General features: G+C 52.2%; 1 protein-coding gene across 3 annotated transcripts in view; it reads left to right on the plus strand.

Moving 5' to 3' along the window:
* CACNA1E (calcium voltage-gated channel subunit alpha1 E) overlaps positions 1–9,509 on the plus strand; it is a 335,424-nt gene that overhangs the window by 252,380 nt on the left and 73,535 nt on the right. For 2 of the 3 annotated variants that reach the window (XM_023203509.2, XM_023203510.2), the window contains exons 18-21: positions 1,355–1,452; positions 6,193–6,249; positions 7,394–8,044; positions 8,441–8,754. In XM_023203509.2, the coding sequence (XP_023059277.2) occupies positions 1,355–1,452; positions 6,193–6,249; positions 7,394–8,044; positions 8,441–8,754 (1,120 nt within the window). The remainder of the gene's footprint in view (positions 1–1,354; positions 1,453–6,192; positions 6,250–7,393; positions 8,045–8,440; positions 8,755–9,509) is intronic. The other variant, XM_023203511.2, reaches the window with a different exon arrangement.

The raw sequence follows: 9,509 nt of genomic DNA on the forward strand, positions 1-9,509 counted from the left end.
CACTTTTATTGAGTTTGGTGAGCCTCACCCTCACCTAAGGGGCCTCAAGGAACACGGAAAATAACATCTTAATTTCTATGAGCCCTCAAAGGAGTCCTTTCCAGGATTATCATGGAGAGTCAGGAAAATTCTAGAGCCCTGGTTTTAAGTTCCACCTCTGCTACTGCAACCTATGGCTGTGTGACCTGAATCACATGACTTAACCCTTCTGGGTTTTGGTAGGAGAGAGATCAGGGCCATCACAGTTCCTGGGCTATGGCTGTTGGGATATTTCAGTGGCCAAGGTCATTTTGGGGAAATTTCAATGAAGCCAGATACTAAATTTCTCACAGAACTGTTCCCTTCTTTTCTCTGATTAATTTCCCCAGTATGGGGAGGCAATATTAACAGCAGTGGGATGGTCTACAGAGATGAGTAAATACCCTTTTCTCCACAGAGAGTGTCAATTTGGTTTTGGGCGGAAGTGCAAAGCATCCTGCTGACGTTTCTGAGCTTCTTCCATGCATTCTCTGATGTTCTTTCTACATCCTTGAGGGTCTTATTATCCGCATATGTGGTAGGAAAAATACCAGCTTTAAGCAGCTGAGAAACTGGGTCTGAGTCCCACACCTGCCACTGGCTATGTTGGCTTGGCTTGGACTCCTGATCTCCATTAGCATTGGTTTCTTCATGCGTGAGGCAGGAATGCCATATCTGCATTGTGTACCTCACATGATTACTGTGAGGATCAAGTAAAATAACGTCTGTGAAAACCATAGCATGCTCTGAAGATGAATGTGCTCTTATTAGCTCCAATCCTTTTACCTGAGCTGGTTTTCCTTGGGTTCATCACATAGAGGGGATGTTTGCAGGAATGCTGCTTGAAGGGATGAGAGCTCTGCCTAAGCACCCACTTAGCTGTGCAGGGAAGACACTGCAGTGGGGTGCTCAGCCTCAGCACTGTACTCAGCAGGGTCCTTGCCTGGAAAGCCCCTGCTCCATCACTTCTAGACACTGTAGGACATCTGAGAAGTGTCAGCTCCTGCCACTGACCTCCACAGCCATAACCTGCTCCACTGAGGACTAGGGGTTGGGGTAGACTTCTCCTGGTTCTCATGAGCAGCGTGTAGATGGCTCCAGGATGGAGACAAGGATTGCTGACCATGCCGGAGCGGTGAGGCTCCTGACTCCTGAGGGGCCTGGCCTCTGGCCATCAGAGGTCTCCGAGCCAACCTAACATCTCGCTACCTTGTTTATCCTCTTCCTGTATCTTCCTCACTTCACTTGGTATTCAGAACTCCTCCTTAGGAGAGCCAAGGGAAGCTACTCTCCTTCCTGGGGATCCCAAGCAAAGCCATCTCTGCTTTGTGTCTAGGATGAACAGGAGGAAGAAGAGGCCTTCAACCAGAAACATGCACTGCAGAAGGCCAAGGAGGTCAGCCCGATGTCTGCACCCAACATGCCTTCGATCGAGTGAGTCAGCTGCCCCCTTCACTGATCACTGAGCTCCTGTGCTAACAGCCAATTCATCAACTCACAAAACTATTGGTTGTAGGAGTGCACCTACTCCATACCGGAACTGCTCCTGAGAATACAGCAGTGAGCAAGACAGAGTCTGTTCTCATGGAACTGTTATTTCAGTGAGCGAGATAGATAATAAACACGCATATTATTTCAGATAGTGATAAGTGCTATAAGTAAATGAAACAGGGTCCTATAGTGGAGAAGTACAGGAGCTGGGTGGGAGCAGCTTGTGTCAAGCCAGAAGGGATTCTCTGAGGGGGAGCTGTTTAAGCAGAGACCTAAATGTGTAGATGACAGTCATGTGACATTTTGAAGGAAGAGTGTTCCCAGCAAGGTCCAGTGTGGCTGATGTGTAATTAATGAGGGGAGATAGAGACAGGGCCGGGGAGGGGACGGGGCCAACTCTGAGGTCCTTAACGTCCAGATGGAAGAATTTAGCTTTTATTCTGGCTGAAATCACAGGAGGACCTCAAGTGGAAGGATGAATAGGATATGATTTACACTTAAAAAGGTCACTCTGTTCCGTGCAGCATAACGGACTGTAGGGGCCAGAGTGGAGTCAGGGAAAGAGTCAGCTCGCAGAGTAAAGTAGGGGAGAGGTGATGGGGGTTTAGACTAGGGTGGGGGAAATGGAGGACATGAGTAATCCCATTCAGTCTGTAGTTTGGAGAGAGAGCCAATAGGATGAGCTCATGGATTCAGTGTGGCAGGGGTGAGGATGAATAAAAGGGAAGAAACAAAAATTGATCCCAGGTTTTAAGGTTTTGCAGACTAAGCAGCGGGTTAGGGGGTGGTGGTAGTTACTGGATCCCTGGAAACCGGTGGAAATCTAAAGTTCATTTTGAGATTCTTCTAAGGCATCAAAGTGTTGAATAGGCTATTGGTTACCTGCAGCAGGAGCTCAGAAAAGTCAGAATTAAAACAATGATTGGGGGAGGTTATTCGCGTTTAGATAGTATTTAAGTCATCGGTATGGGTCAGGTATCCCAGAGACCTAGCTGCTGAGGAAAGAGGCTGACAGTGCTCCTCCTGCTTACGAGGAGAAACCAGCCACGGAGACCGAGGCAGTACTGCTAGGAGGCAAGAGAAAGAACAGGAGGCATAGTGTGCTGGAAACCTGTGAGGGAAAACTCTGCAGGAAGGAGGAGTGGGTGCCGGTGCTGCATACTGTAGAAAAATCACATACAATAAGGAACAGAAAAGGGACCACTGCATATGGCAAAATGAAAGCTGTTAGTGACCTTACAAGAGCCATTTCCATGGCCAGGTTGGAACAGAACCCAGTTGAAGTGGACTAGGGAGAGAACAGGAGGTGATAAAGGAGAGTGGTGAGTCTACTGCTTCAGGGAGCCAGCCTGGACCTGTGGTAGAGCTACAGGCAGTCGGCCTGGGCCCTGCGTGGCCTGGTCTCTGCATGGTGAGACGGGGAGGTGTCGGAGGAGAGGCTGGGAAGTGACTGTAGAACCATATAACTCCTGTTGTTGCGTCCAGGCCTGCATGAGGACTGTGTGAGTGGTGAGTGGTGCTGGGGCATCTGTGAGATGGTCTGAGACCCCCAAGGGGGTGGAAGTCTATCCTGGCAATGACCCTGTCATTGTTACTTGAAGCTAGTAAGGGAGGAGCCCTTGGTTGGCTAGAGCTCCAGTAAACGGCTCCCAGCAGCCTCTTCTTGCCTTGTGGGGCGTGCCAGGGTTGTGTGCGTGTGGAGCGGGGGGACCTCCCTCCATGCACGGCCATCATCTTGCCTTTGCCTTTTAAAACTAAAGGCCTGGCCCTTGGATCCCTCTTCTGTGAGTGAGAGAAAAAAGTTCCCTTCCAAATTGTTAAAAGTTGATAGGGAAATGCCAAAGATTGATAGGGAATATTCCTCTCTGGAATATTCTCTGGGCCTTGAGTAATTTCTGCTCCACCTTCCCTGAACTCATGAGTTTGGGTTAAAAACACATACACACAGGTATCCAAAAATGTGGACGGGTAGGCCTGGCTGCCACTTAGGAGTGGGTGGTTCTATTTACTGAGATGAGGAAGCCTGGGGGAGAAGTGGGTTTAGAGAGATGTGAGTTGGGACGATGCTTGGCCCAGAGTAGAAACTCACTATTTCTGGAATGAAAGAATGAATGAAATGTGGGTAGGCACAGGCAGGGCCGTGGGAATTGAGCAGAGTGTGCATCAGGGCACAGCGAGGTAGAAGGAGGTGCTGCAAACATCCAAGACCAGCAGACACCCGGGCTTTGGTGCTGCACATGTGCTGTGAGGTTGGTGTTGCTGGTGTGAGCCACCTCCAGGTGTGTGTGCCCTGCTCAGCTGTGTGCACTCTGCTCAGGTATGTGTACCCTGCACAGATGTGTGTGCCCTGCAAAGATGTGTGCACCCTGCTCGTGTGAGTGCTCTGCTCAGGTGTATGTGCCCTGCACAAGTGTGTCTACATTGCTCAGGTGTGTGTGTCCTACATAGGTGTGTGTCCTCTGCCCAGGTGTGTGTGCCCTGCACAGGTGTGTGTGCTCTGCACAGGTGTGTGTACAATGCTCAGGTGTGTGTGCATTTTGCTTGGGTGTGTGTGCCCTGCTCAGCTGTGTGTGCCCTGCACAGATATGTATACATTGCTCAGATGTATGTGCCCTACTTGGGTGTGTGTGCCCTGCTCAGGTGTGTGTGCATTTTGCTTGTGTGTGTGTGCCCTGCTCAGCTGTGTGTGTGCCCTGCACAGATGTGTGTACACTGCTCAGGTGTACGTGCCCTGCTCAGGTGTGTGTGCGCTCTGCACAGGTGTGTGTGCCCTGCACCAGTGTGCATACACTGCTCAGGTGTGTGTGCCCTGCTCAGGTGTGTGTGCCCTGCACCAGTGTGCGTACACTGCTCAGGTGTGTGTGCTCTGCTCAGTTGTGTATGCCTTGCTCAGGTGTTCATGCCCTGCTTGGGTGTTAAGGCGAAACTGCTGATTTCGAACTACACTTTAAGTGCAAACATGGCTGTCCATGGGGAAACACAGAAGAAGCACTGTTAAAAACCAAAGTGCCTGAGTGCTAGTTATATTTCTCTCACTAATATACTCTGTGATCTCAGAGAGACAACCACTCCGATCTCAGAACTTCTGTTTCCTCATCTTTGAAATGAGAAGAATGCCACCTGCCCTTCCTATCCCACAAGGCTATTGTGGGGTGTACACAAGGTCTCATTCATATGAGTTGGAGGCATGTGGATGCTTCTCTGTATGATTTTAGGTATGAATGTAAGTTTGAATCTGTGCATATGTGAGTAGAGAGAATGCCCATGCTTGTGTGTGTGTGAGAGAGAATCCTTCCACGTACATACACTCGTACACACATGCTTCTGGATAGCTGGTATTTGAATATTTGAGAATTTGCAAATAGATGGTGTGATGTGCTTTTCCTAGCAGGTGTGCATGCTGCCTGTCTAGAGCGTACGCTTCTACTTTTGTATCTACCCATGCTTCTTGGCTCTCCTGCCCCCACCTGTGCCTTGTTGCATTGCAGACCACTGATGCTGAGGGATGTATTCAGTTGAGGAGCTCACAGGCTTCTCCACAATGATGTCTACATCGGTGGGTGCTCCTGGGCAGCCACACACATGTGCACTGTGCATCTTCCATACACCCAGAGTGGGCCTCAGACCAACTGCCTCTGCTCCCTCAGAGGGTGGGGGGTCTTCTGCAGACATGTGAAAGATGGCAGTTGATGGGGATTAATTTGCCTAGCATGTTCTCCGTGGGTGGGCATCAGCTTTTTCAGGAGAGGAACAGCATTTGCCAACATCCCAGGTCCAAGCAGGGCCCATTGGGCTGGACTGAGTTCATCAGGCCAGTAACTGGAGCAGGCTTACTGCAAGGATAGCCCAGATGTATCGTCCTCTAGCTGAGCATTGACCCTGTGCTGACAGCTTATTTAGCAGGCATCCTGTCTGTTTTTGTGGGCACAGTTCATACGTTGCCATTCTAACCTTGTGTTTGTAAGGACACAATATGCGTATGAAAGAGAGTTTTCTCTGTACAAGGCTTAGAAGGTCAATATTGTGCTCTGCCCTGCCGAACATAGAACAGGGCCTATGGCCAGGGCCTCTGCATTGCTCATAGGCAGAGGTCACTGCTCATATCCTGGAGTACATGGATGGTGGCCTATGGAAAGATGGTGCTGCCTCTGACCATGGAGCACTTTGTAGCCTTGACATCATGCATGGCAGAGCATTTGCTCCCCTGCATGTTTTGTGAAGCTGGGTCAGGGTCTGCTATAGGAGTCATGAGCTGGGGAGCCACACCCAATGAATGTGCTATGCTAGCCCTAGAAATGACGGGGGAGGGGAAGAAAACTACTTAGCAACATCTACTGGATTTCCAAAATAGGAATCTGAAGGATGTGTAGGTGGAAGTTTGCGTGCCTGTGGGGCATGGTGTTTGAGCATCTGGAGCTGTGGATCATGTGAAATGGCATAGCCTGTGTGGCTCTGCATGTGTGCTTCAAAAACTAGATCCATGTATTTGCACATAGCAAGGAATTGAAAGTCACTGCATTGGAGAGTCGAACATGGGGAGTCTACAGAAGGCAAGCAGGCACATGGAGACCCGATGGCCACGCAGAGGACTCTGTGTCCCCCTCCAGAAATCCGCTGGTGGCTCTGGGGCTTGAGGTTCCTAGAGGTTGGGGTGAACTGAACCTGTTCGTTTTTCTTCCCCAGAAGAGACAGAAGGAGAAGACACCACATGTCGATGTGGGAGCCACGCAGCAGCCACCTGTATGTGTGTACCAGTTTGCGTGTTTGTGAGTGGTTACGTGTGGGTGTGGGACAATGTGTCGTTGTCCTTGCCATAGACAAAGTGGCACTGGGTGTGCATGTCAGTGTGTGGCTTGGTGTGTGTGTGTGTTCTGGTCACATGATCTGTGGATATACCCTCTGCACCTCTCAACATGTGCTTATATCAGTGTGTGTCTATGTACGTGACCTGTGTGTTTTTCGCTCTTCAGTCTGGCCTGTGAATGGGTATATGTCGTGTTAGTGTTGGTGGGTGTACCTCTCACGGAGGCAGTTGTGTACAGCTATGTGTGGGCCTCAGTGAGGGTGCGTGTGGGTACATCTGCGCGTCCCCTTCACAGTTTGTAGGTGCGTGCCCACAGGCACAGGCGTGGGGAGGAGGTGACTCCCCATCCGCCCAGCAAGCCCTCTCCCGTGTGCTCTCCTGCATTTGTGTCCGTGTGTTTCTGCTGCCCCGTGAATGCTCCTCTAGGCCCCTGGGCTGAAATGCTCGATCGCAGTTTTGAGTATGAGCTGCTAGTGGTCTCTGCACTTAGCCTTCTGTGGCTTTTATTAGCTATTGTGGAAGAGACTCCTAGCACTCACTTTTGAGGGTGGTATCAAGACTTTTTGTAATAAGTCTGCCTGGCACTCTTCTCACCCTTCAATGGTATCTGACCATTTCAGCCCTCACTATCCCAGGCTGTAAACTGAGAGGGAAGGGAGATGAAGGGGAGAGGAGGAGGAAAGACCTTTGACCTTGAATCAAGGGCCACTGAGTGTGTACAAGCAGATGCCCCAAAAGCAAGGAGAGCAGGGGAGTGAAGACGTGGTAAGCCTGTGGACTGCTACCCCAGCAGGCCCTGGGGACTTGGAACCCCTCCCAGGGCTGATGCCTACCCACCCCTCAGTTACTGCAAAGCAGGGATTGGAGTGGAAAGTGCCCAGCTGGGAGGCACCTGCCCGATGAGCTCCTCACGTGTGGCCCGCCTGCTCCTCGCATCTTTCTGTGCTTCCTGTCTGCAGGTCCTGGGCGCTCCCATTTGCCCCCACCATGTGTCCCGCCCTCTCACATGGCCCCTGCGGCCACCCTCCCTGCCTGCAGCTTTCAGGCTCTGACCACAGCCCTGCCCTTTCCCCTTGGCAGGAGGGAGCGGAGGCGCCGGCACCACATGTCTGTGTGGGAGCAGCGCACCAGCCAGCTGAGAAAGCACATGCAGATGTCCAGCCAGGAGGCCCTCAACAGGGAGGAGGCGCCGCCCATGAACCCGCTCAACCCCCTCAACCCACTCAGCCCCCTCAACCCACTCAACACGCACCCCAGCCTTTATCGGAGACCCAGGGCCATCGAGGGCCTGGCCCTGGGCCTGGCCCTGGAGAAGTTCGAGGAGGAGCGCATCAGCCGTGGGGGGTCCCTCAAGGGGGATGGAGGGGACCGATCCAGTGTCCTGGACAACCAGAGGACCCCCTTGTCCCTGGGCCAGAGGGAGCCGCCGTGGCTGGCCAGGCCCTGTCATGGGAACTGTGACCCAACTCAGCAGGAGGCGGGGGGAGGAGAGGCTGTGGTGACCTTTGAGGACCGGGCCAGGCACAGGCAGAGCCAGCGGCGCAGCCGGCATCGCCGCGTCAGGACGGAAGGCAAGGAGTCCTCCTCAGCCTCTCGGAGCAGGTCTGCTAGCCAGGAACGCAGTCTGGATGAAGCCATGCCCACTGAAGGGGAGAAGGATCCTGAGCTCAGGGGCAACCATGGTGCCAAGGAGCCAACGATCCAAGAAGAGAGAGCCCAGGATTTAAGGAGGTGAGTGAGTCACGGGGTCCCAGATGGACGGCGCACAGGCTGCTGTTAGGCGTTCCTCAATATAAGCCTTTCTGAGCTCCAGTTTCCCCTTCTATAAAATGGAAATTATGCTGACACACACTTTGTGAGGTATGAGTAAATATAACAGGCAGTGGGCTCTGTCCCCCTGAAAACGAGGGCCTGTTGGAAGTGGGTCATGGATAGAAGGACAGGAATAAGGCAGTGACCATGGCGTGTGGGTCTTAGCACCTCTCTGCCTGGCTGGGTGGGGTGGAAGGCGGTGGTGGCTTTGTGCCTTCCAGGCTGCCTGAGCTTCCCCACCTTCCCCTCGTGCCAGGCACACCCACCATTTGGGGACAGCATCTGAGCACCAGCTCTCTCCTCCTCTCTCCACAGGACCAACAGTCTGATGGTGTCCAGAGGCTCCGGGCTGGCAGGAGGCCTTGATGAGGCCAGTGCCCCCTTAGTCCTGCCCCATCCTGAGCTGGAAGTGGGGAAGGACATGGTGCCGACGGAGCAGGAGCCGGAAGGTAGCAGTGAGCAGGCCCTGCTGGGGGATGTGCAGCTAGACATGGGCCGGGTCATCAGCCAGAGTGAGCCCGACCTCTCCTGCATGACGGCCAACACGGACAAGGCCACCACCGAGAGCACCAGCGTCACTGTCGCCATCCCCGACGTGGACCCCTTGGTGGACTCAACCGTGGTGCACAGTGAGAACGCAGTCCCGTTTCCCCTCCAACCCCACCTCCTATCCTGTCTGGGGCTGGGGCCCTTCCAATAAAGCCACATGGAAAGCACCACCAGGAGGAGTAAATCATCCTTCAAGAAGTAAAAATGAGTGGCAGTTTTCTCCCAGTGTGCAGAACAAAAATAAGCTAGCATTCTCTTCATCTTAAATTTTTCCCATAAAATTTCCCCAAGCTTTTGGTTCCTGTGACCACACTCAAGTCTTCAGAGTGATCACATGTGACTTTGTGCCCAGTGAGATATTCAGCTATTTGCTTTGGCGTATGAATATTTGATGGTGTTCTCTGGGGTCTCCCAGGTGCTCTGCTGCCCCAGCAAGTTAGGGAGCCTCTGATGGAGTGGACCATGGCTCTGCTCACTGAGTGACCTTGGAAAAACCTCTGTGTCTCTTGAGGCCTCAGTTTGTTGTCTGTAAAGTGAGAGCGTTGTACTAGATGATCTCTGAGGCCGTTCCCGGTACTAATACTTTATATGATTCTATTGCTCTTACCAACTCTTTTTCTCCTAGGAGCTGTTAGTCACAAGTTCTCCCCATCACAGTTCCCTTAGGCAACAAATGTTAATTATTGATGTCCTAAAGGGAAACACAGCAAAACAAACAAACAAACAAAACAACACTTCCCCACCCCTGCCCTGACCCTACATCCCATCCCTGTATTCATCCCACCCCTTATCCTTGCCCGGACCCCATACCCCATCCCTGCCCTGACCCCACACC

Source organism: Piliocolobus tephrosceles, chromosome 1 (genome assembly GCF_002776525.5).
Source record: "Piliocolobus tephrosceles isolate RC106 chromosome 1, ASM277652v3, whole genome shotgun sequence".
NCBI classification, from domain to species: domain Eukaryota; kingdom Metazoa; phylum Chordata; class Mammalia; order Primates; family Cercopithecidae; genus Piliocolobus; species Piliocolobus tephrosceles.